At 43.8% G+C, this 27,241-nt stretch overlaps 1 protein-coding gene across 7 annotated transcripts in view; it reads right to left on the minus strand.

Annotated features, from left to right (window-relative positions):
- The window catches only part of JADE1 (jade family PHD finger 1), a 39,168-nt gene extending 20,919 nt beyond the window's left edge, over positions 1–18,249 (minus strand). Inside the window, exons 1-2 of one of the 7 annotated variants that reach the window (XM_062493117.1) lie at positions 18,054–18,249; positions 8,798–8,875 (exon numbers count right to left, since the gene is read on the minus strand). In XM_062493117.1, coding sequence (XP_062349101.1) covers positions 8,798–8,849 — 52 coding nt within the window. In that variant the 5' untranslated portion in view covers positions 8,850–8,875; positions 18,054–18,249. The other 6 variants (XM_062493120.1, XM_062493114.1, XM_062493118.1 and 3 more) reach the window with 6 other exon arrangements.
- Between the last annotated feature and the right edge of the window lie 8,992 nt (positions 18,250–27,241).

A 27,241-nucleotide genomic window follows, 5' to 3' on the forward strand; every position in this document is an offset into this window, starting at 1 on the left:
TCACTGAAAGCAGAAATTCACAGCCCATTACACCTACTTCAGTGGTTAATGATCTGGTTTGTACATCTGAGTGCATCCCTGGATTATACAGAAGGCAGAATCTACTCTGGTCAAAACAAAACACAGGATTCAAAACAGCTCTTCTGTACTATAATAAGCACATGAACCTATTTCAGTTATTTCAGAAAGTTTCCAGACACTTCACCAAAATAATTCCCTTTCATTAAATATCCAAAATCATGGTGTTCATCAAGTTTTCTGAGTACTAGCCCTAGTCCCAAACTGGATTAGGATCACCAAGACTAGAAAAACAACAAAAGATCCAGACAAGAGTTAAACTCAGTTATGGTAAAATAAAATGAAAATAAAAAAAAAAAATAAAATCATAAGGCAAGACTGAATCACTGGGATTTGGAAGATATAAAAGTTCTGTAAGATACCAATATATACCTCATGGGAAGAATGAGTTTCACAGCAGATGGAAAAACAGTGAGATGTTAAGAGAGCCCATGCTACCATAAGCCATGTGAGGAACAGTAAATATGAAAAATACACAACTCCAAGGCATGAAGCCAAATAAACACATCCAAAACATGCGCTTCCATCATCATTAGACATCAGAGATAAAAGGTATCTTATTAAGTGTTACATGATCAAGGCAAGTCTAGGATGAACACAGTAGCCTACTGAGCTTCATCACTCTGGGAGAGAGACCTAGATCATTTGGATTCTTTTACAGTTCAGATTCTTTCAGATGACCAAGGTGTTTGTGTGTTTTAAAAGGATTTCATTACTGAGAACAATGGGAGAGGGATCATACCCCTACTACATGCTCTCAGTTTTCTTTTTGCACTTATCTTCTTCAGGACAAAAAGCAAAAAGAAATCCCAAACCACAAAAAAGGTGTAATCCTCAGCAAGGAAGGCAGAGCTCTAACACACCAGTGGTGCTGCAAAGGACTTCTCAGACTCAAATAGGAATTTTTTCTGTTCCCCAAGGCTGCTAGGAACACTTCACACTGTAAATACAGTGTTCTTATAATGCCACCACAGGGTGTATGTAACACACACGCCTCCTGATAATAAAAGAAAGCAATCAAGGAGTGTGCATTCTTTTTCCCCACTTGTGAAGAGCACACACTTCCCAAAAGGAAAAACTTAATCAATTTTAACGGTATCATTTTATTAAATGATCTGTCAAGAATACGTTTTCATTCAAAAAAAAAAAACCCCATCAAAACAGAAAATTGCTTGGAACCAATAAAACAATTCAAACCCTCAGGGAATTCTACCCCACAAGTAATACACTGCTCAGCATGAGCACAGAAGTCTCAGCTATTGGGTATCACACACAAGGTTGTTGCAAAGCCACCTGTGAGGCACCCAGCTGTGTCCCTGGAGAACTACCTGCTGCTACAGCCTCTGAACACTTCAAAGCCTCGGATCACTGCAAGCACTTCTCCCACCATAAATACACTCCTGCTACCCCACTACAGCAGGCAGCACAACAGAGCAAAGCAGCCCTGACACAGATCCATGTCTGCCTGTCACTTCTGCTTAACACCAGCCTTTCCAGATGCCCATGCTGCTCTGCAGCTCACTCTGAGGCCAACTAGGTGCTGCTGCCAATGCTATCAGAAAGATCTGCAGCCTGAGGAGGAAACAGAGGTGCTCACTCTCCCCATTCAGTGCCTGGCCCACAACTCCTTACAGCAGGGGCTCCGTGCTACTTAGAAATATCTTCATGCTTGGACTCAAATTCCAGCACAAAGCGAATGGGAAGCAAACTATTCTGTGAGCAGTTTCCACTATGTCAGGTACAGAAGTCTTCAGGCCTTATCACAGAGAAAGCAGCATGCAAGCAAACATAACCTAGGACACCATTTCACATAGCCAAATTTCCTTTCTGACTTCTCTGTTGCTGGAGGGTTTGCCCATCTATCTTTCTTATCTTTATGGCATATTATTATACAATAATCTCATTCAAGATCAAAATAGAAGAAGCAATAGCCTTCTATCTCTTGTCAACAGCAATGCTACTTGAAATTTACTATCAGTTGATGACTCCCCAGTTGCAGCTGCTGAACAATGAGTTGATCCATACAATCTCTGCAGTGCTTTACAACACCACAGCACAATTGCTCATCTCTGACACACATAATGAACCATCCCTGTAGCTCCCTGCCACTTTAACACAAGTTCCTGCCTGTCACCCCTTTCCTCAGTAGCACGTATTTGAGTTTTATCACCTCACAGAACACACACATAACCACGCACAGGCACACGTCATTATTATAACAGTCAGGAATTCCTAGACTTCATCTTGTTTTTCAGCACAAGACCCAAGTGCCACTCGGGCTCCCCAGACCAATTCCCATGGCTGTCATGGTTTCAACTCAAGTTCACTACAGGTTATCAAAGTCAATTTGAGCACCTCCCATTCACAGGATGATAACATGATGTCGTCAAGGCCTTAAAAATCCAGTGGACTTAGGTGTTCAAAATCTAGCAGTCTTGTAAAGAATAAAGAATGCATCTCTCCAAAAAATGAATCATGGTATCACAGAATGTGCTGGGTTGGAAGGATCATGGAGTCCAACTCCTGGCCCTGCAGAGGAGCAGCCCCAGGAGTCACACCATGAGCCTGAGAGCATTGTTCAAGTGCTTTGTGAACTCTGTCTGGTTGGTGCTGTGACCACTACCCTGGGGAGCCTGTGCCAGTGCCCAGTCACCCCTCTGGGTGAAGAACCTTTTCCTGATATCCAGCCTAAACCTCCCTGGTTCACTTCATGCCACTTCCTTGAGTCCTGTCCCTGGTCATGAGATCTGTACCTGCCCCTCTGCTTCCCCCCACAAGGATGTTGAAGACCACAATGTCTCCCCTCGGTCTTCTCCAGGCTGAACAGACCAAGCAACCTCAGCCACTCCTCGTTTGGCTTCCCCTCAAGGCTCTTCACCATCCTTATGGCCCTTCATTGGATAGCTTCTAATGGTTTCATGTCTTCTTTATATTGTGGCACCTCAAAGTGCCCCCAGCACTGGAGGTGAGGCTGCCCCAGTGCAGAGCAGAGCAGGACAATCCCTCCCTTGCCCATCTGGCTGTGCTGTCCCTGATGTCCCCAGGACAGGGTTGCCCTCCTGGCTGCCAGGGCACTGCTGACTCGCATTCAACTTCCCCTCAACCAGGACCCCCAGGTCCCTTTGCCCAGCACTGCTCTCCAGCCTCCCATTCCTCAGTCTGTCCATACATCCAGGGTTGCCCCATCCCAGGGGCAGAATCCTGCACTTGTCCTTACTGACTTTCATATGGTTGGTTATTGCCCATCTCTCTTATTTGCTGAGGTCTCTGCAGGGCCTCAAGGGAGTCAACAGCGCCTCCAAATTTAATGTCATCAGTAAACTTAATATTCCTTGCAGTTCTGTGTCCAGGTCATTTAGGAAGATGTTGAAGAGCACAGGGCAAGGAGGGAGCCCTGCAGAACCTAGACATCAGCTGACCAGAAGGATCCTGTGAGAGACAGTATCCAAAGCTTTGCTCAAGTCCAAAAAGATTGCATCTACTGGATCTCCTAGATCAACTAGGTAGGTCACCCTGTTGTAGAAGGATTCAACAAGCAGGACTGTCCCCTCACAAACCTATGCTAGCTGTGACCAATGCTGATTGCATTATGCTACAGCTGTTTTCCAATACCTCCCCAAATCATCTTTTCTATTCCTGTCAAATGACGGTGATCATTATGGGAAGCCCCTTCCTCAGATGTGATACCTTATCAGCCAACCTAAGGCTCTCAAATCACTCCTCCAGATTGCTCCAGCAACTTCACCACAAGCCATTCTGCCCCACTCTTGAGATTAACCTTCAGGTAAGATGCTTGTTCTTATCATCTGTCATCACTCACCAAGCCTTTTTCAAAGGCACACAGCCACCACTACACTTGCTGCTTTGTCCAAAGCATTGTAACTATGCTACTTTCTGTTGTTCAGTCACCATCCCTTACCTCTCAGCCAGTTCAAATGAGAAACAAAAAACAAAAAAAACCAAAAAAAAAAAAAAAATGTTCCTCACTTCCTTTTCACAAAGCTCTGCACACGCAATCACCGCATTTCAGGCCAGCAGCGGCTGCAATTCTACAGTAAATGACACACACCCCCAAGGTTATGTACTCGGTAACCTTTGTAAAGGCACCCTGGGATCCATCTCAAACACTACAGGAATCCACTGGGATTCAAAGCCCTTTCTGAATCTAAGATCCCTGTCATTCAGTCAGTGCAATGGATATTGGCAAAATTCGTTTAACTTTAAAATAACATTTGTTTAGCAATGATAGAATAAGGGTCTGCCTAAATTACAGAACTCTATTCCATAATCCATAGGTATTAAATCTTTCATTTCTCAGAACTCACATGAAACTCTATAAATCTTGGAATTATTTTTCTCGGACACTCTGCATGTAGGAGTATAATAAATTGATATACTCTCCAAGAACAAATGAAAAAGCATCATGGGAGTAAGTCAAGTCTGAATAAAATTATTCTTTGAATTCCTAGCTCATGGAAAACAGTGCACAAACTCTCTTTCACACCAAGGGAGTGCCTGGATTTCACACAATTTCCCTTACACAAATGTCTGTGAGTTTCAGACCTTTCTCAAAAACAAGCTGTCCACATGTCAAACCAATTTATGCAAAAAGGAATGCCTCGAAGCTATAAACGGGAACTCCTGCACTGCACAACTTGATCTCACCAGGAAACAGCATATGGAATATTCAGCATAAACCACCTTTACAGATTTACAGACCAACGAGGCTAAAAAGCCAGGTGTCAAATACTGAGCAGGAAAACTAAAACCGCTTCAGTATCTAACATTTAATTAGAGTGAGACCCCGAAACATAAAGAGAAGGTTTAGCAACAGAGGAGCAAGCTGAAATGAAGTGTAACAAAATTTGCTTAAAAAACTATCAAAACCCTAGCTAGCCACCAGAAAACAGGAACGTAATGGATTTGAAGCAAATGTTGCTGATTTCCTTCCTACAGGCTTTGAAGAATGCAGCATGTACATCACAAGGCTTTTATGATGGGCCTGGCTACTATGAATTCCCATCTTAGTTGCTGTACTACACTATTTGGAAGGCCACAGAAGCAAACAAGCTCTGCCAGGTCACCAAAGAAGAAAAGCTTTCAGGAGCAAAAACTCTTAGGCGCTTCCCCAGGCCTCTCTCAACACCATTCCTCTGTATTTAGACAAAAGTTCAAAATCCAGAGCAATGCCTGCAGTCATTTTTCATTCAATTATATTTCACGGGTAAGATGTTCAAAAGTGACCTCTAATTTCAGAAAATGAAATCCCTGAGAATACACTCAGATATCCAGGGACTAACTGCAGAACTGCCAGGCAAAACTGGCACTGACACCTCTTGCCCAGTGCTTCAAATATGCTATTTCAGCTTTGTGTTAAAATGAGGATTTAGAATTTTGATTCTAAGGGGACACGGCTTAACAATTTCTAGTAGTTAGGTTGAAGTACATAACAAATACTTTTGGGAGCTTAGCTTTAAGAAAAGAATCAAGTCTAAGGGCAAAGAAGAAGTGATGAGGAAAGCAAGGGTGCTGACTTTAAGCTGCAAGGCTCTAAAATACTGCCAAAAACACATAACCACTTACACTAAAATATCTTACATGAGTCAGTAAATATATGTATATACTCTAGGACTGCAGCCATGTTGTTAAGCTTTCTTCTCTGCTGTATTTCACCCCTAAATGAGAGCCATTCTCCCTTCTTTCATCTCACAAAATGTGAGCACCTTTTTCTCCCTCTGTATCTCCAGAATAATGTATTTTTAGCACTTCAGTGTGAGCTTTGTTTCTTTGTGACTACCAAGGAAACTGATTCAGCTCAGTGATCCAATGGAAAACAACATTTTTTTTTTATAAATTACATTTTTAGTGGCATCATTGCTATTACATTCCAAATATCCAGGTTCCTGTGCTCAAGAGAATAAAATGCAGATTTTTTTCAGGCCCAAACATCTTCCAGGTTGCACAAGCCTATATACTGGAGCCTGGCCCCAAAAAAACACCATAAACCAGGTCATCCCCAATGCATTTATTCAGTGACCCTCACGATGAACCTGAGATGCCCAATCACATTCTAGTAAAGCACAGTATGAAAACTCAGCTGCAGAACTGCAGCAGCTGGAGGCACAATCCTCATCTTGTAGGATGAGGAAGAGCAAGGCTGAGCCCTAAGCTCAAAGACCACAGAGCTCATAATGATGCAACAAGTCCACTGGAGGGTCAAGAGGTACCACTGACTGAAAGGGAAGCAGGTGTTTGCCAACAGGATTCCAACCAGGTGTTGATTAAAATTTTGACTTTTCAGTTAGAATATGTCTGTTTGAAATGCCAAGAATAGTCAAATATAATTGTTGTCAGCCTCTGGAAACTCTGAGAAGGAAAAAAAAAAAACAAAACAAAACAAAAAAAAAAAAAAAAACTAGTGAAAGTCCTCAATACACACAACAAAAACTCAACAGACATTTTAATACGTTTTTTGGGGGGAGGAGAAACTTGCTTAGTCTTCTAAGACTACTGTAATTAGAGCGGATCAGAGATACTACTGGCAAAGTAAGAACACAGAAACAAACATAGTGAAGAGTAATCAGTAATTCTACTAAAGGCAAGAGAGATCCTGTGAAGGTGAAACCTGTAAGGGGACACCCTTGACATTCAAACATAGTTGCAAGGAGCCACTGGTATCTCCTGTAACAGGAAAAGTGGAAAGGACCTAAGCTAAGTCAGTCATTCTTTCCAGGCAAGTCTGAATGACAAAAAGCCTTGGAAGTGCTGACCCCACGTTAAACATTACCTGGGCTTCAGATTAATAACCCTCCTTCCTTCTGAACATGTATATATTAGTAGAATGAATATGCAGGAACCTGTATCTGAGTTCACCCAGTAACAGGAGGCAAAAAAAAAAAAAATCAAGAAAAATACAACCGTAATGCAAAGGAAGTGGTATGTATTTCAAACAATACTTGAAAACACTTCAAATTTCACTCCCTTTGCCATGCAATTTATTCAGTGAAGCTACTTGCGATAACCAGGCTTTAAAATAGACAGATCATAAAAGAGCAAGATGCTTCCTTTTCTTTCTCAAACTCATTTTCTTATATAATGATCTATGGAACAGATTTTGCTGAAAACATAATTTACTAAGTTGATAACTCAAATAACATTACAAACAAGCACTGTAATCAGCAACAGGTTAGTCAATTGTATCTATTTCAGAACTTCAATTCCAAGATTAACTGCTTCATTTTTTATTCGGTAAAAGCTGTTACACAAGGCACATGAAAAGACCAAAGGCTTAAAAATAACAGCTGAGCAAAGATAAATACAATTATTAATATGAAGCACTATTTTATAAAGTTTCTAGGGAATGAAAAAAGGGTGACATTTTAATGGAAGACATTATGTTTGCTGCTACTTGTTTATCTTAAAAATAAAAAAACACCTTTGTTTCTGGGAAGTACAGGTAACCTTTAAGGAAGTACGCTGACTTCAATTTTAATAACCTCAACTAAACTTCTAACCAATAAAAACATCTGATTTGTTTAGGTTTCTTCTTCCAAAATGCCCCAACTGCAGGTAGCTCTTCAAAACTAAGCCAAATTCCTCACTTCTAACAGATTTTGCTCAATCCTTATTTGGATTAACTCCTAATCAGCCTGCTAGTTCTTACCTTCTCTAATCCCTTCACCTTTACTACTTCATTTCAGCAACGATTTGCCTAGGGTTGTTTAAAGAAGCAGCTTTGGCCATACCTGAGCAGATTCCCAGGCAGCACAGACACACCTAAGAAACACACACAGGTGAAGCAGTCACCTACGTGGAGCCAATGTACCACAGGGTACAGAGTGAAGCTTTCAAAAGCACCTAGGAAACCACCCCAATCATTTTCAGACTGAAATATTCCTCAGGTTTGAAGATATGCATCCAGATAGATCAAATTAAAACCACGAAAACCTCCCTGACAACTGGCTAAGCTGCAGTACTGTCAATTGTAATTGCAGTATTGTCAAGTGAAATCTACTTGCTCATTTGGGCAAATAAGACACCTGGGCACATTCCCCAAACTGGTACTTTGTCTCTCCCCACCACCCTTCTTTTCTCTGCTTAAAGGCAAAATTATCAGTCACTGGAATCCAAACACAAGACAGAGATACCACAGTGTGTGCTAGTTACATCAGTACATAAACAGTTAAAAACCATAAATACATTCTGTATCCAAATTAGCGATTTGCTGAATTCAAATTCTTGTAAACAATTCCTCAAAGAAAATCTTCAAATGCAGTGCAGAACAACTTCTATGCCCTGTTAACCTTTTCTGCTTAAGCTTGAAGCACTATACTTTCCCACTGCATAAGGGTATGAGAAGACTGAAGCAAATTTTAAATCCTTGTGCAAACTTCTAAGGGCAATGTCAGCAGATGTCTCCATGCTCAGTCTGTCCTTATAATGATAAATTATGCTGCTTGCCAAGATTTCAAAGATGACCACTGACTTTTTGCTCGTTCTATCTTATTCACTAAAACTACATGTCAGTTCAACGGGGGGGGATCCTGGATCTACTGTCCACCTGTGCTCACAATGACCGAGTTCAAAAAACTAGATCCTTACAACACACATTCCTACCAGTTCAACCAAGATGCAAAACGCCTCTGGCACACAAAACACTGCATTAGAACACGTTTTCCAACTCATAACCTCCTGCACTCTACACCAAAGGAGCACTTACTGCCATTGTCGTCAGAGTCCTCGCTGCTGCTAGGAAGCCGATGTCGTTTCATGATCTCCCCGGGAAACAGCAGGCAGCCTGGGAAGCAATGAGACAGCACTTAACCCCAGGTAATAACACACAGTCATCAACTTGTGCTTCTGATGGCATGCGAGCATTTACAGCACACAAAGGAAAACAAACAACTCCAACGGCAGCTGAAATATGAACAGCCAACCTCTCAAGGATGCTTAATCAGGCTGTTATCATATGAACAGGTGAACAACGCTGGAGAGTGCCAATGACAATCCCACCAATGCTCTCCCCCACCAAAAAACTGTGGTTTGTCCTGAGAGGTATTAAAATCACTAAACATCCGCAGCCAATGTGCTTAACTTCCCCTGCCTATTTCTGACATGAGATTTGCAACACAATAACATTTTTACTGCTTGTGTAAATATTTACTTTGGCTAATATATTTTTGGAGCGATTTTATTCCTGTTTAAAGTGCCAGATTTACGAAATCGGAGATTAAAGTCGTCCACTTACACGTAAAAAATGAAACATCAGCAGTAGCAAGCCCAGTTTTCCCAGATTAACTAAACATGCATCATCTATGCCCTGGAAAGCACCACCCTCTAAGATGAGAGAGTTACTTCCTCCTGCAGGCACATTTCTAGCTCCATGCCTAACACTAACTGTTCTTTTGGAGTAAGATTATTCTGCTGATTATTCAGAGGTACCTCCAAACTGCCAGATTCCTACTAACACCAAATTCATGGGCATATGGGCCTGTGATAAAAAGGCCAAAAATTCCAAATCTTTTTAACTGCTATTCTCAGGGCACTGACATTTTGACGGGTATTCCCTGTGGAACAAAACCAAATTCATAAAAAAACAAGGAAGCGGTAAATAGCTAGCCACTATTTACATGTAAAAAGCTATTTAAAAGTGTAAGTTGAAGAGCAGAAAAAAACATGACAAGACAAGTCCAGAAAGGCATATTCACCATAAGTTAAACTGACAAGGACCCTAGATCAAAATCTCTGAGTCTTCGCTTACCATATATCAGTCGTGGTATCAACAAGGTCTGGGCACTCTGCTAGCAGCAAATCCCTCACACCTCCCTTTGCACAGAGATTTGGATATTAGATGCCAAAATATTCTTCTGTTTCCAGCTAAGTGCAGGAAATCTAATCTTATTTCCATGTGAGTTCGGACTTCCTCAAAACCTCTCAACAAAATTCCTTCCATTGGTCCTTCAGTGTAAGAATTAACTGCTTCAACTTTGTTCACTGAGAACATGGCTCATTGTAAGAAATTCAAGAATGCCTTCAACTTCTGTAAGACTGATTCCCAAAATAAGAAAACCCAAAAAGCCTAACAAAGCCTGATGCTATTTACAATAGAGCACAACAATATCTGCTCTTCCAGAAGTGATTCATATTAAAAGAAATTAGCATTTTTGAGGGAATTCATTTTGTCACCGCTAGCAAGTCACAAGCAGCTGAACCTGAGACTCTATTTTACACTTCCAGAGAACTTAATACAGTTCTAAGAGCATGAGCATTGCAGGATTGCCTCCTTTTTCATATTACAAGTGCAAACAGAGTTGAGGGGGAAATCTGCCTCCAACAGACTGACTTTTCACAGTGGGATTTAATATACCTGTCATGAAACATGTAACAGTTTTGAACTGCAAACTTTGCTCAGTAAAGAGAATCTGAATGGTTTACCTCACCCAGACCTTTTGCCACTGTTTCACAGAGTGAAAGTTCACATACAGAGTCTGATGCCAGGGAATAAAGAATCATCGATGGCAGCCTCTTACAGGGCTAGAAGAATTCTCTCCAAAAATTGCTTTGAAGCAGGCCAGAACTTTGTGTGCATGGGAGACAGAAATGCTGCCAGTGCATAAATACACAGACCAGCCAGGGCTATCAAAACCCACTGAATTCAGATCTGCTATAAATGCAGGAGATCCAGAGTCAACTTCCTATACAGTCACTTAGAAAGACAGAAGGCAAACATTCAGATCCAAAACAGGCTAAGACACAACTGAAAAATCAATTAGTTCTTACAAGACAAAAACTAGGGGGATGAATATCCATCTGTAAGGCACTTCTATTAGTTCACATATTAACAACAGCAGTGTAAAACAAGACGTTCACTCAGCAAAAATCTCCCATAAGCAAAGGAAAGAAAACTTGGAAGAAAATACGGGAGAATTGTCGTATCTCAGAAGCGTAATTTGTATATTCCTGGTCAAAATCCTCACTTCCTGGTTTACTTCCCACACTGTCTGAAAAGCATAATAAACTGTTAACCAAAATAACAGAGTGTATGTACACTAAGACATGCCTGTGAACTTGCAACAAACAAGAAAATTTGGAAGTCTGCTCCTTCACATCTTTCTGGACAAGTGCATTTTTAGTTGATCTTCTCCTAGGATACTTTCTGCAAATTCAAAAAAAAAAATAGGGAATGAGATGGAACCTTTGTCCTCCTGCCACATGTCTTTAAAAAAACAAACCAAACATCTCTTTTTTGGTTGCTGTTTAAAGGAAAGAGTGGTAATCACACCTCCCAGTTAAAGCACGCTCCAGAGTTTTTCAAGAAAAAAAGCCAGAGCAGAAGCCACTTTCCTGAGTAGAGTATTAGATAAGGTAGCTAATTTCCTTGTCCAGTCTAGTCAGGCATCTGAAGCTGGTCACACTGAAAAGCCTGTGTTCTCAACAGTAACATTAAAAGAAATATCTCATTTGATGAAGCTCCTGTGAGATTGTGTTACAAGATCCATGTGGGGAAAAAAAAAAAATAAAACTCGGAGATCCCATTTTCCCATCTCTGAACCTAACCTGAGTTTAACTCAAGGAGCTAAATCACAGATGAAAAAACAGCATTTGGCTTCTTAGAACAACACTCAAACCCCGTAAGATTAACCCCCTGGAACTTTTGTTATTAGAAGAACAGCTTTTTTCAACCTCTAAAATAATTTTAAACTGCTGCCACCAGATGTTCATAGCCACAGCTCAGAACACATGTTCTAGAGATAACACTGGAGTAGCTAGTAAGACATACAACCATGCAGATTGAAATGCTTCTGGTTTTAAGGGTATCCCAGTGCCTCTGTCTCAAAGGCTATTGGTTTCTGTCAGGTGGTGGGTGACTCAAAGTCACACCAGAATTTTGTTAAAAAGTGCACATAAAAATCAACATGGGTTATGGATAGTGATGGTTAGATGCAGACTGATACTGCAGATTTTTCTCCTGCTCCAGCGGGCATACACTACAATCACTATGCCTGTAAGCAAAGAGAGTTCACATGTAAGCATAAAAACTGTGAAACATTTGAGGCCAGCTTTAATACCAGGAGTGAAAGCTATGCACCCCAGCCTGCAACACTTGCAGGGCAGGAAGAGACACCCAGATGACTGAGCTCAATTCCCAAGTGCATGCAATCACGTCATGCTGTCCAGCCCAGAAGTTTCAACAAAACATCCACTGCGCCCACACATGCCACTCCCAAACCCCTTTGCAGAACAAACGGTGCTCTAAGCAAGGGCACAGTCAGCCAAGCAGTGCTTGTGAGTGAGCCCTGGATCTTCCATCCAACATTTCTACATCCGTTATTCCCAAATTCTTATTACAACAGCCCCAAAAGGGAGTTTGCCCAACACACTGTTCACCTGAAGAGAAAGCCCAGCACTTCAAAAGCTGCCACAGAGTCCAACAACCCTAAGCTGCATCACCAAGCCACACTCCATCACCTGTCAGTGACTCCTGTGAATTCTTAGAAAGTCAGCAACTTTGGTATGTAAACTTTCAGTTTCTTTTCCTTGAAAGACAACTGTTTCCTTTTGTTAAAACCATCCTTTCAGAAATCAGTCAGACCAACACACAGCATGCTGATCACATTTTCTCCTGAGCACTCCAGTATAACATTTACCCATTTACTGGGGAGGAACCAAACTGGGCTCAGACTGCTGCCAGCCTTCAGCCAAACACAGCTTTCGAGCAACTCCGTTGGCAACGTTACTCCAATTCCACGGGCAGCAAAGCATCCAAGAGAGCTTCATGCAATTGCACCACCATGATAAATGGCACAAGTGGGACAGAGACCATGCCTTCACAGTCCCCAGTCACCCTCAGATGAGCTGGCCACACCAGGGCAGCACTGGCGAGGCCAAGCACAGCTTGCAACACACGCTACTGTGCTGCTCTCACATCACCAGTCGCTCTTCCATCCTTTTTCATTGTGCTCGTTCTGGAAGTTAAGCTCTGGGTTTTACTCACTGACTAGATACAAACTTTCAACATAGATTGCAGCTCTGGACTTGCACGCTGCCTTAGCTCAAACTGTTTTTGAAGGCAAAATGACACTGCCTGAATCCGGCTTTTGTATTTTGGAGAGCAGGGGAAGCCTTTTCCAAAATACTTGTAAATGCTGTGCAAATGAAATGACTGGACAATAATCCAATATAATCAATGTCAAGCCACAAAACAGCATTTGAATTTACATATCCTTGCGGAGCTGAGCAACAAACATCTAAACTTACACAAATAACTAGATGCAGGTAGGCATACAGACTTTGCTGTCCACTCCCCAGTATTTAATGACAGATGCAGTGCAGTGGGTTAGACTCAGCAACCTGACACAGTACAGCAAATTCACTATTTTTAGCAGTGTTCATTACCATGTTACTCCATCCTTACCTCTCCAAGAGATAAACTGCCAACAAAACCCAAAGACCTCACTGGACAGTGATGTCAAGACCTTTCCTTTTTTCTCCCACACTGGAGTCCCAGAAGTTGCACTGATAAGAGTGTAAAAAATGCAAAGAGCAGAAATCCAGACACTATCCATGAAACTGGGACAACAGCATGCACACACATACACCCATGTGCCACATACCACATGCACAATTAAGAACCCCACATAGTTCTTCACTCAGTTTGACCTCAAGTAGAGAGGCAATCAAAGAGAAAGATGTAAAGTGTGTCAGTCCTTGTTATGCAAATAGCTAAACAGAACCAGCTTGTAAAAAAAAAAAAAAATTATACATGGAAAAATCTACATCCTTAGGTCAAAGGTTTTCCCCAGCACAATTCCTACTGAAGTATTTTCAAGGGCTGCATAAACCCCTGGGTAAAAGAGTGCATAATTCAAACTCTGACAGACAATTAACTGTAACCATGTTAACGGGTGTCACTATAACAAACTGCACTGAACAGCTGCAGAGACAGAATGGGAAGAAAGCAGAGTTATGACAGATGTACACCCTGAAGACAAACTGAAAAACTGGCTTTTCCTGAAAGTAGCCCAGTAACTGCGATGAAACGAAGACCTCATTATCTCTAGTACACAAGAAATTGCTTCAGAACACCTATTATACAAATGGAAGTGAAGTGTGACACAGCTTAATAAAAACGGATAGAAGATGGAGACATTTGGCTTCTATTGCTGGGCTCTTTTTAAATAGCTTATTTATAACAGCACTCCTTCTTCACTGATACCTGACATCACAAGATTTTTGGTTCTACCCTAGACCTTAAAAAAAAAAAAACAAAACAACAAAATAACAAAAACACACCCAAACAAAACAGGAAGCACATCAGAAATCAGCTGCATTACTAAAATCCACTTAAAACTTTAACTTTCACAGAAACATTTTATAGTCACAAGGATACAAGGAGAGTTCTGAAATGAAATATTATAGTATTATGGAGCACCATCCACAGTGCAAAGAGCCACAGAACTTAAAACTAGAGAAAAAAACCCTTCAAGTCTCACAAAACAAAGTACTTGGCCAAACAAGGCCAACAGTGTTGTCCACAAGGAATATTTCCACCCAATTCAGCACACCTATTCAAAATTTCCCAAGGCAGAAGAGAAGCACAATTTAGCCATAACAACCCAACACTTCCCAGGAAACCACGTGCTCATTTACGCACCTGTGCCAGACAGTTCATAATATTAACTTACTACCTGAGCAGTGGCAGCAAATTATTCCCAAACTGTGGGAGTGAGTGACCATCCAAAATCTCGAGCAATGCATAAATTAGGAATTAATGAAACCATTGCAGTTCATCTCTTTGACCTAGGAAATAGTACCAGCTTGGAAATGGCACCACCTAGGAAATCTCCAAATAAAAACAGGAGCACGAAGCAGCAGTATTAACCACATGGAGAAAACATTTGAGGAAAGACTGGAAGTTGTGGGTTTTTTTGTTTTCTTTTTTTTTTTTAACTAGGTCCTGTGAATTGGGAGTGAAACCAGAGAAGTTGGAAGGGAAATCTGCAGCTGTGAGAGGAAAAGAGAGTTTATTATCAGTATTTTATTTTAGACATATGTATTAAACATAGCTCAAAAGTAGGGAGCAATTGGCATCTGAAGCCAGAGGGAAAATCCTGCCACTAAAACATACAATACTTGCTGTTTCAACAATACCCCACTGAGTGTGAGAAACCTCTAGAAATAGAAACATAACAAGCATATTTTGGCATAACTTTTGTGAAGGTTTTAGGTTTGCAAGTGTGGGCAGCTTCTGACTTAGTTAAAAGACAGCACCTGCTTAAAAAGGAAATTATTCCAAATAACAGTTAAATCTTTCTCTTAAAAAATGGGGCTGGCATAAAAGCATCTTCAGCCTTTGACATTAAAACATGAACTACAACGTGTTGCTAAATCCTACTGGAATTTTAGATAGTACCTTACAGCTACGTGCACCCACTGAGACCAGCTCACCCACGGCCTGTTTTACTGAGGGGCTGACGGATGTCAGGATGCCCCGACTCTCACCTGCGGGTGAACCTAATAAACTTTCTCAGCATAAGGCGATCAGCTGGGGAGCCGGAGAGAGCCGGGAGGAGAAGTTGGCGGGCGGCAGGCGCTGCTCGCAGGTGCGCTGTGCCTCGGCCACCGCGCCGCGAGAGCCGAGGCTTCGGGAGTCACTTCCACAGCGGCACTCACGCCCACCTCCGGCTCCAGCCCGGCCGGGTGCCGCTCAGGGCGGTTCTCCTCATCCTCATCCTCCTCCCGCAGCGATCCCATCTCGGCTCCGGTCCCGCACCGCGCCCGCCCGGGCTTCGCGGCAGCGGTGCCGACCCCGGAGCCGCCAAGGCACGGCCGGCTGAGGTCACGGAGCAGCCTTCTGGCCCGGGCGCCGCCGGGCTACACCTCCCCCGCGGGGGTGGCACCTTCCCGGCCAGCTGCACGGCCGCCGGCTTCCATGGGAAGCAGACCGGCTCGCCCCCTCCTTCTCCTCCCTCCCGGCTCCCGCTCCTCCCCGCCGCCGGCCGCACCAATCCGCTCGGCCACGGCTGCGAATCAAACTTGGTGCCCCCGGCTCCGCCGCCGCCTCTCCCTCAAAGCCCTGCCGCTGCCGAAAACGGCCGCGGCACCTTCCCCGCCCGCCCCCGTGGCCACGCTGCCGCGGAGGGGGTGGACGGGACGGCGGATCGAGCGCCAGCTCGGAGACGAGCTCATTTTCTGTGTCCGTCTCTCCTCCCACTCCCAGACAGTTCTGGAAACTGTGTTATCACCTCTTGTCACAGGAAACCGACCAGCAGGCGGTGCAAACAAACAAACACCCTTTGCCTCCACCCTTCCCAAAATCATCCTATCGGGAACGAACGGGCGGGCGCGAACGGGAAAGGAAAAGCAAATTAAAAAAAAAAAAAAAAAAAAAAAAAAAACACCACAAATAAAACCAAAACAACACAACGTCCCCCTCCCCCCCCCCAAAAAAAAAAGAAAAATCATCACCAAAATTCTTCAGGCAGCAGGCGACTACGCCAGCCCAGGGCCGGGCAGGGTGGCTTTGTCTAACAGGAACAAGTGGAATGATGGCTGGAGCCACACTCACCTCCCTAGGGAAAGCGGCCCGTTACACAGAAATGCCGCAGCCCCGCTCGGTACAGCTCGCCAGGCACCGGGGCAGGCGAGAGCCAAATCGCGGAGCTGCCCTGACCGCCGCCCTAGCAAGTTGGGGCACTCGCCGCCGCTCCCCCTGTGATGTTACGTTCGCGCCCCAACACCGCCGGCCGCCTTTCCGCTCTCTCGCCCACAAACTCCGGCCCGGCCACGCGGATTCACCCCTCGGCCTTCGCCGGGCACGAGTGGCGGGAAGGGGCCGGGTTCCCCCCGCGTCCTGCCCAAGTTCGCTGCACGCCCCCCGCCCCGCTCCCGCTTCACCTCCCGCAGCCGGGGCTAGAGCCGGGGCCGGGCGCGGCGGGGTCGCCGTGCACCTGCCGGCCGATGCCGCCCCGCACCGCACACATTTCCCCGCCTTTTCCCACTCTCAAACGCGTGCACTTCGGGGTTCGGGCAAGTTGCTCTCCAGCAGGAGACACCGCGCTCCCGCCTAGGGTGGGGGGGACAGGGCCAGCTCTGACAGCCCGGCGCTCCGCGGCTCCAGCGGAGCACCCACGGGCGCCCATCAAGCGGGCGGCTGACCGGCTGCGGCTCTCCCGCTCCGAACGGCAACTTCTGTTTCATTTCACCGATGAGCAGTTTTTATGCTTTCCAAGCATTTTTTTCCCCCACAAGCCAAATCCAAGTACGACTAGGGGGTTAAAGGGGGGAAACAAAGGTGCTCCTGCACACCGAACACCTCCTCTCCCACGCACACCGCTCTTCGCCCGCGGCGAGAGGCGACGGGTCTCGTGGGCATCTGGGTAGCACGGTGACACACAGTGGCCATGACTCTCCCCCACCCCCTTCCTACACATCGGTATCCGAGCGGGACTCGCGCTCTGCCATTGCCATCTGGCTACCAAGTTGCTCCAACGCTTCCTACTTTCCGCGGAGGGCGATACCCGGCGCTGCCCCCGCGGCGCAGCCTGCAGCGACGCCTGGGGCGCCGGGCCGGCGGCAAGGCACGGCACGGCACGGCACAGAACACCGGCGGCTCGCTTGGCCGCTGCACCTGGGGAGCTGCGCGGTCCCCGCTCGCCCGCAGCGGAACAAAAAGGGGAGCTGGCACCGGCCGGTCGCGCCGGGCGGCAGCGCTGCCTCCCCTCCCGCCTCCGCCCGCCCCAGCCCCGCACAAGTTGCTTGTGGGATAGCGGAGCCGCAACTCGGCCGCCTCCCCTCGCCCCGTACCGAGCGGCGCGGCTCTTGGCGCCATGTTAATGACGTACTATCTTATTTCCACTAGGCAGCGACCTCCGGCACGAAACTGCTCTCCCGCCGCCTCCGGAGCGACAAAAAAACCCCATCAAATATGGCTGTGCTGGCGGCTCCGCGGCTGGCGCTGCGGCGGGCACGGTTACCTGCTGGCGGCGGCGCGGCGGCGGCGAGGGCGGGCGGCGCGGCCGGGCTCCCCCTGCGCGGAGGGCTCGGGGCCGCCGCATGAGTTCGGCGCGGCGCCGGGCAGCGGGCACGGAGAGCGACTCGCTGCGCCACACGCACACACTCACACGCACTCACACACACACACACTCACACGCTCTCTCTCACACACAGATTCCCTCTGACTGACGTTTGTACTTGTTATGGAGGAAGGACTCCGTGAATCAAACTCGTTTCTGGGTCACTGCTGCCACAGGGGGGAGCTGCTTTAATCCCCTGCCAAAACTGGAAGGCGAGGGAAGGGGGGGAGAAATAATAATAATAATGCAGCGCCGGGGTGGGGAGGCGGCGGCGCGGCCCCGGGGGAGCCGCCGTTAACTCTTGGCGGGCCCGGCCGCACCGCGCGGGGCTCCCGCCGCCCCTCGCCTCCCCGGAGAGCCCCGGGGGAGCGCGGCCGCCCGGCTCCCGCCGCCTCCCGCTCGTGTTCCAGCGGGCTGGAAAATGCAGATGGCAGGCAACGCCGTGCGGCTGGCAGCTGGGAAAATGATACGTGTCTGCACCCGCATCCCGCCCGCGGCACTGCTGGCCTTACCCTGCAACCATTAACGCTTCTCTCCGAAAGATTTAAGCCGATTTCGCAAGCAGGAATTCTAGCGCTGCACTGGCTCCCCGTGCAGAACGCATGAGTCACTATTTGTCAAGCAGAGAAACTGAGGGTACCAGGAGTTAAACGCTGTGGCCACATGCGTAGCGCATAATTGCCGGGGCAAGAATAAAACTGCAGGCTCCCTATTCTCAGCCCCCAGCGTTATCCCTCTGGCTCGTTAACTTTGATACTTCTCAAAGACTAGAAAGAGCCAACACAATCTGCGGTTCGGTTCACATCTCTCTAGCAGGAGAGGAAATTATCTTAAATTGGCACCAAATGACATACTAAACTTCCCATTACCTAAAAAGCGTGTTTGAATGCAGATTTCCTTATTTTTCCACATAAATCGCTTTACCTCATGCCATACACCTGTGCTCCTTGAGTGAAAAACTCCCCCTTTTGAGCAGAATTCCTGAGCAGATACAGTCTGAGGTAATAAACACCACAGAGAAGATTCAGCATAAGCTCAGACACAGAATTAAGGCGATCTGTGTAAAGTAATCCCCATAGTATGCAAATACAAATTAATGCAGCCTCCACAGCAATATCAGTCTGCCAAAGAATCACACCTTAGCTCAGCAGAGGAATTGGGTCGTTACTCATCCGTGCAAACCGAGTCATTTATTCTGCCGTCTCGCCCACCCACCTACCCAGTAATGGAACAGTACTTACATTGAATCTGCACATCCCAAAAAGTTGTACTTTACTACAAAAACATTCTCCCCCCTCCGGAGATATTCTTTCACTGTGAAAATCAGACAGTCGTGGTTCTATTCACAGAACACCCTGAAGCACCTTCAGATTTTAGAGCCTTAAACTTTGATACCCTTGTTTTCTACTACATGAAAATACAAAAAGGCACACATTCCCTACTTTTTTCCTGCACTTGCCTTGGCATCCAGACCTGTAAAGATACCTGTTGGCATAGCTTTCTGTACATCAGCAGCCTAATTAGGAACATCCATGATGATCAATGCAACACACCCCATCGTAGTACCTGATAATTATAATAAGGTTACTGACGCACCCCTGTCACCTTACCCCTGAATTTCCAGGGGAGTTAATTTTCAATACTGGCTGTAGACTTAGTTGTTCTGTGTTTCCTAAACAGCATATACCTGTTGCTGTGCCAAGATATAAACCAGAGAACAGAATAGCTCAGTTGTTTTGTTCTTTTTCCCTCAGTGGTCTGCAGGCCCCTCAGGAGCTCAGGGACTACTTCTCTTAAGTTCATAAAAAGTAATCACGGTTTGCCAAACTACTGTCAATTGGCATTTATTATACAGAGGTATGCTCTTCTACTGAGTTAAGATGATGATTTTTCTTCTAAATCATTTTAAATAATATTGTAAAAGACTGAAGAATCACAAGAAATGCTATTTGTTCCACTTTCCTGAATTCTTTCCAAGAAGTTCAGAACAAGCTTCTGAGAAGAGCTTAAATGTGAATGGGCTCTAATTTCTCAAGAGGAATGACAGAAACTTTCCTGTCTCAAGCTCCCTGGATTTGAGGAAGTATCTTTGTTTTCCTGCAATTAGTTTTCCCTTGCATATACAGCCAAGTTTATATTACACCTTGTATTTTATGAAACATTTGTCTTGGAAGCCATGTGAGGCCATACATTTAAGACAACGTGATTGTTTTCACATTTAAGATAACATGAATGTTTTCATGGAACCATGAATGATGGGCTGTGTTTTTAAAAAGTACCAATTATCTCTATTACTGTAGAAAACCCTGAATGTGAGTCCTCTGTGCTCCACAAGCAGCTAGCCCAGTCTTTACAAGAAGGTAACACAACTGGAACAAAGAAGCTATTTTGTCTCTGAGTACAGTGTATCCACAGAGAATAATACACTTCTATGTTTTAAAAGGAAATATTAAAAAAAAAAATCAAAGGGCTAGCAGCTGGAAGAATAATTTTGGAAGTGATTGGAAAACAAAAAGGAAAGGTTACTGCTTCAGCACTACAGGTATGAAGTTGTATACCAGAATAGCTACAGTCAAACAAGAGAGAGTAGTCTTCTGCTACCTGCACTGACTAAACTTCAATGTGATGAGGAAAATTCTGCTATAAGTAGAGCCAGTAAAAGTTTTGACATCACTCTTCGTCTGTAATAGGTATTTACCCTCTCAGCAAAGCAGGCAGTTTGTTATAATAAATAATGTCATAAGGCTCTGTGCCTCTATCACTTATCTTTCTATCAGCATTATCATTTATTCCAGGAACACTCAGAGTACATATATAAGGCTTAGAGTCAGGCTTTGTGCTAGCACACAGAACTTCTAGTCCCTTCTCCAAGTTGTTTCACCAGATCATATATTAAACTTTATTTCTTAATTGTTTGATTATTTTCTTAATGTCTCCCTCTTGGATTGGTAATTTTTTAGCAGATGTATATATCCAAGAAAAGACTATGTGGCTTTTCAGCACTCTTTTCCACCCTTTTGTGGAAATCTGTTGCTGTAGCAGTGGCAAATAAAATTCCTTCCTTCCTTCCTTCCTTCCTTCCTTCCTTCCTTCCTTCCTTCCTTCCTTCCTTCCTTCCTTCCTTCCTTCCTTCCCTTCCCTCCCTTCCCTTCCTTCTCCTTTTACAATTGAAATATTTTCTGCTAATTCATGCAGTCCTCACACATGAAGGTGGAGCTAACAAAGCTGTTTCTCCTCACTGTTAAATTTAGCCCAAGAGTATCACTTAAAACTGTTATTCTGCTCTTTTGGCTCCAGCTTTCAGGAACTTCAATTTTCTCTTTTTTATTTTGAAGATCAGAAAGTTGAGGAGAAAAACAGTACAGATCAAAATCAGCACTTTCAACACTAGATTGTACTTAGAGTGGGATTTTCCAGAGAGCTTTCATATCTCCTGTGAGAGGTATTTTATAGAGCAGAGCCATAAGACAGATGCACAGTTGGGCCAATTCCTTTTGAGGTCCATTTTGTCTCTAGCTGGTCTAATCACACAAGCAAGAGGGGAAAAAAAAGATTTTTACTCATGCATATGTAAATCTATACCACTTACAAGTTGCACAAGTGCAATATTTTTAACTCTTGCAGAAGTAAAACTTACTCAACACATCTCCTGTATGGACCATAGAGGAACACAGTTTTGTCCAGCCCAGTTACATCATTTATGGCAACGTGGCACCTGACGACTTCACAAAATTACACACAGAAACCCCCCATTCATTGGTGCTCTGGCTTTTTTGTCCTTCTCATTATCTACTACTACCAAAATTTGGTGTGTCTGGATTAGGCAGGTCAAAAAGGCTGAGCTCAGGTAGTAAATTATTGCCTTCAACTGGAGCTGAGGTTTACAGCTACCAGGATTGCTTGTGAGAGTGATTTGTTTATTCATAGACCATACACCAAAGATGTGATTTGCCCTTTCTCCTGTGCTCACAGCACTCGTGCTTCTGGTTTATAGTTCCTTTGGCTTATTGAGATGAATTTGTGAGAGATCACTAATGGGGTGTATGGGCCAGTACCTCAGGAAGGAGAAGCTATGCCAGTGAAGGATGAGCATGTAAAGGGTTGGAAATTATTCCTCAGAGCTGAGCTTTATATTTCTCAGGCTTTCAGACAGGGCTTGCACAGACAGACCAGTGTACTCTTTTTAATGACAAAACTTGAGAAGTAGAGATGATAACACTAATTTTATCTGTGGGTAGACAGGGGCATGCAAAGGTTATATCACTCACACAAGTCACATGTTAAGTCAGCATTAAAATCAAGAATAGAAACCTGAAGTAATGCCTCTCAGTCCAAGGCTTCTAATGATTAAACCATATCCTCTCCTTTGGCCTGGTCCACAGCACAGAACACAGTACAAAGTATACCTCCATGACATTTTACACATAGATATCTTAAAATGTTTTTGCAAGTCAGACACAATTACTGCATGGATATGCAACTGCTGACACTGTGCATTCATCTGTAAAGGAAGCAGGCACAGGGATGCTCAATAGCTAAAATTAACTACATTCAGAAATCTAGAAGTATAGGTACTGAAATCATGTGTTTCCAAATTATTGTAATTGAAAAGCAGAAGCTGATAGGAAACCAGTAGAACAAGAAACTCAATGGAACAACTGGAAACAGACTTGCAGGTCTGCAAGTTAAGCTGCATGAAGATGATGCATCACCTTTAAGGGAAATAACACAATTTTGTACATGATGAGAGAAGTAATTAGCAGCCGAGGTAATGCCCTAAGGATTATGAAAACCTCAGGCAAGTGAGAGTTTAGCAGCAACAGATCAAATCTCAGCTGAAGTACCTACACGTGCCTATCTGGCAGCTCATCAAGCAACATTACAACAGCTAATCTACATGAACTTCAACTTTAAATTGTGTTTGTGCAGGCAGAAATCACATAGTAAAAGAAAGGTGCTGTGACAAGACTTGTGGAAGAGTTCAAAAGAATCTGATTACAGATTTTCTGATTGCAGAGTGCAACCTGATAACTGGTTGCTAGAAGTGGAGTAGTGGTACTAATTTATCATGGAAGTACAAAAAAAAAAAAAAAAAAAGAAAAAAAAAAAAAAGTTTTTTTCCAGTAACAATTTAGTGCCAAAATGACTTTGAAAAAAAATTGCAGTTCTGGATCTTGAGAAATCAAAAAAATATTAACTCAAAAAAGAGAGATCAGCTGTTCCAATTGCTCTGAGCAGTTTGTGATAACATGTCTACAAAGAGCAGAAATCCTGGAATAACTTCCCATATGGTCCTTTTGGTACTTGATGGAATTGCCACAGAGTCACTTTTATTTGTGGTGTCTCCTGGGACAACTTCTTCCAAATGAAATGACTCACAGTTTGTTGAACTCAAAGCTGTTTGCAGGCCATGAAACAGGTCTGCCACAAGAAATCCAACCCCTTCCATGGCAAAAAGCAAACCTAGGACAATTAGCCATAAATTAAAATGCAAGGAGGTATTCTATTTGTCCTCAGTAGGTATAAATAAGCCCCTCTCCTCTGTTTCCATGCTTGAAATCCCTCTTAGGGGATGTGGCAATCATGATTTCAACAAAGAGCAAATTCTCTCCTTTAATAGTCAGAGATCCACTGATTTCAGATGCAGCTGTCTGAAACCTACTTGAACTATTAGCAATTTGGCTCAGTAGTAGACACAATAAAAGTGTGTTAAGAAGTGATAACTACTAGATAAAGTAAATCCTACTCAAGTAGACAACTGTTGTTTATTTCAGCTATTTTACTTTACCAATTATATTTTTTAGAAATTAAGTTATTCAGTGTTTAACAAGTAGGAAAAATAATTGAGAAAGCTAAACTAAGTATCTTTTTTCTTGTGGCAATATTGATTGCTGAGCTTTTCTACAAATTCCACTGTGTAATCACAAAAACCAGTTTGGGATGTTTTAATCAACATCAATATTATAAAAGCTACCTCATGGACTTGGATTTCACTACTGTTTATGATCAGAAGTTCTACAGTATCAAACAGAACTCGGAACAAGAAGTTTGGAATATGCAACACAAAAGAATGTTTACAGAATAGGGGAAAGCTAAGCCCTTATCTAACCCCCCCCCCCCCCCCCCCTCTCAGCTCCCCTGAAGAGGAGCTATTGGGATAAAGAGGACAGTTTTTATGCCATGTAGCCATGGGCCACATAACCTAGCAGAAGCTGGCCTGAGCTGACTGTGTCACTAACACATACCCAAACCAACACAGCTCTCAGCGTTACACTTGCACTTTGCTAAGAGCTTATCAGGAACACACACCCAGTAAAAAATCCCCCAGCATAAGCAGTACCCTTATCAGGGAGAGAATTATTATCTCTTTTGCAAATAAGAGACTGAGACATAATTGTAAAGAGATACAAATAAAAACTGCCCCTGGCAAAGCAAAGAGACTCGAATTCATGATTCATCCCTACCATGTAACAGCAGACTAATCTGTCAGTGCTGTTTGAAGCACACACACAGTACGAGGGGGAAGCTCCCCTTAACACTGCATTTGCACACTGAATGTGCCTAACCCCAAATTTCTGCTCCAGACTCCACGAGAGCAGTGAGGGTTAAAGGAGGTGGCACAGTTTTTGAGCATGAGGATGTCCAGAGGCAGAACCCCAAACAGTTGCACGGTTAATTTTCAGGGCTCAGGATGCAAACAGCCCTCGAGTAATTTTGTGCCATTTATACCAGTAATTATGAGGTTACCTTTTTTTTTTTTTAATGGACAAAGGAGTTTACTGCTTATTTAGAAGTTATAGCATCTTTGTTCAAAGGTGAGACTGCCACAGTTATATTTAACTAAGCACACCAGGAAGAATGAAGAAAAACTGGAAATCAAATCAATACTCTGGTTTCTGTGAGCTCTGCTTTGCTAAGTCCAAAAAAAAAAAAATCAAAACAAAAAATAGTCTCTGACCTTCCAGAAAAACATTAAAACAAAGGTCAGATCTGCTTATGTGGGCAGATTATGGCACATGGTAAACACCCATGTTTGCTCCTCAAATTGCACAAGTCAGAAAATATTCTCTTTGTCTTTCATCCAGGATATGCTTTTAAACCATTGCACATTTATGTCTCTGACAATCTGAGGCAGGTTTCTTTCTTCACGTGGAAGAGTAAGAACTGGGGCAAAGTAAATGTGCCAACTGCCTGTAATGTGGTGTCCCTAAAGGGAGATCCTACAGTGGACACACAAATCCTTAGAAAACTGCCAAACCCCAGTTCCAGCCTCCTGAGCTCCTCAAGTACTCATCCAGCCATAGCACATCTCTGCACTCAGCCAAAGCTAAAGGCGACCCACAGTGCCTCAGATCTCTTCTGGGAAAGGGCCAGCTATTTAAGGTAGAGTGTCAGGCCACGGCACACAGAGTTTACAGAAGATAAGTTCAGGAAAGGCTGAAAGAGTGCCAGCCCCAGAGCAGCCAGTCCCATGCCAGAGTACAAAGTGTACTGGCACTCTGGTGTGGTGCTTTGGATCGACAACACATGTAATAAAGCACATATTGACTGACAGGCTGGACAGGCCCACAGAGAGAGCAAAGGGATTTTTCTTCTCCCAGCATTGTTGACAGTGGAGCCTTGAGCCTCAATTTGTCTCTACTTTTCTTTACATGTTTATCTTCTGCAAGAGCTGCTCCTGTGGGTTCTTTGGGGTCTCTCTCTTTTTAAAGAAATTAAGCATCCTTCACGCCTTCCTTAATAAAATGTTGGGAGTATGGTGCACACAGGAGTGCCTGACACAAGGTTTAGAGATCCTAGATATCGCTTGTTGGCAGAAGTTTGACTTCAGTGAAGGAAATGAGGGATAGCAAAAAGGTCCCCCACCTCATACAAAGAGAGCCCAAGATCACTGGTTGTGTGAGCCCCAGTAGTACAGGTGAAGGGAATGAATAAGTATTGAAAATATTGACCCCAGTAAGGCAGCCCCATTGACCAACTAAGCTGGTTGTCCTTCAGAATGCAATCAACACCACCTGGTTAAATGTGTTAAATCCCCTTAAAGTTGCCAAAGATCCTCTAATATCCTGAATTCAGTATTTTTTTTTTCCATGAAAAAAAATATCAGTCCAGGAAATCCAGCTACAACATACACACAAAATCCTTTGCTATTCCATACACGCATGTTTTGTTTTCACCAGTATCTCAAAGCCTGGAAGTCTCCAAGTCCAGCTAAGGAAAGAAGACACTGATACTTATCTTACTTTAAAAATTATTTCCATGTACTTAGAGCTTGTAAGCAAGCATTGAAACCAAAAGCATGAGTTGAAAGTCTCTTTTCTTTGTGAATGGGTGTTTATGCCACTAGCATTTGTGGAGCTAGGCTCTTCCCCAGGCCCATGTTTTATAATTAGAGAATTCTATATAGCCATTCCAACTGTATGATACTTCTTAATAAACTGATGTATCGCACACAACACATCATGCCCTGATTGAAAACCACCATCTCAACCCCAGCATCCAGTGAGGAATTAGTTGACAAAGGGTTTAAAAGCTGCACATTATTTCCAACATAAGCACCAAATGAAATCTTAGTTAACAAGGTGTTTGCTGATCCTAACCCTGTTCACACTTCACAGCAGAAAAATGACACTTTCAACCCTGTGAAAACTTTTGTTCATTTACTATGTACCTAGGACACCAGCTAAAATATCTTCATTTCTTTTACTCTAATCCCTATTAATAATTGCACTACATTCATCTTACAGCTCCCTATTGAGAAATCATTTCATTTCATATACAGGAAAATCTCCTCTATATTTAGGCCACAGCTCCCAAAAATAAGCAAATAATCTATTTTCTAATAGATTTGGCAGGTGGAGTAGGTTAAAACAAGGGACAGAGACACTCAAGACCCTAGGCTCCAAAAGGCTCATCCCAGCAGAGTTCCATCTAATTGCTATCCTGATTGGACTCAATGGTCCTAAAGGTCTTTTCCAACCCTACTGATTTCTTATTAAGTTCCTAAGTTTCTTATGCTGCTTGAAAGTGCCAACAAACCACAAGAATTTCCTCAGGGTAAAAAACCACATTTTCAAACAAATGAAGTT

The sequence above is a fragment of the Cinclus cinclus genome, chromosome 5 (assembly GCF_963662255.1).
Source record: "Cinclus cinclus chromosome 5, bCinCin1.1, whole genome shotgun sequence".
Classification (NCBI taxonomy): domain Eukaryota; kingdom Metazoa; phylum Chordata; class Aves; order Passeriformes; family Cinclidae; genus Cinclus; species Cinclus cinclus.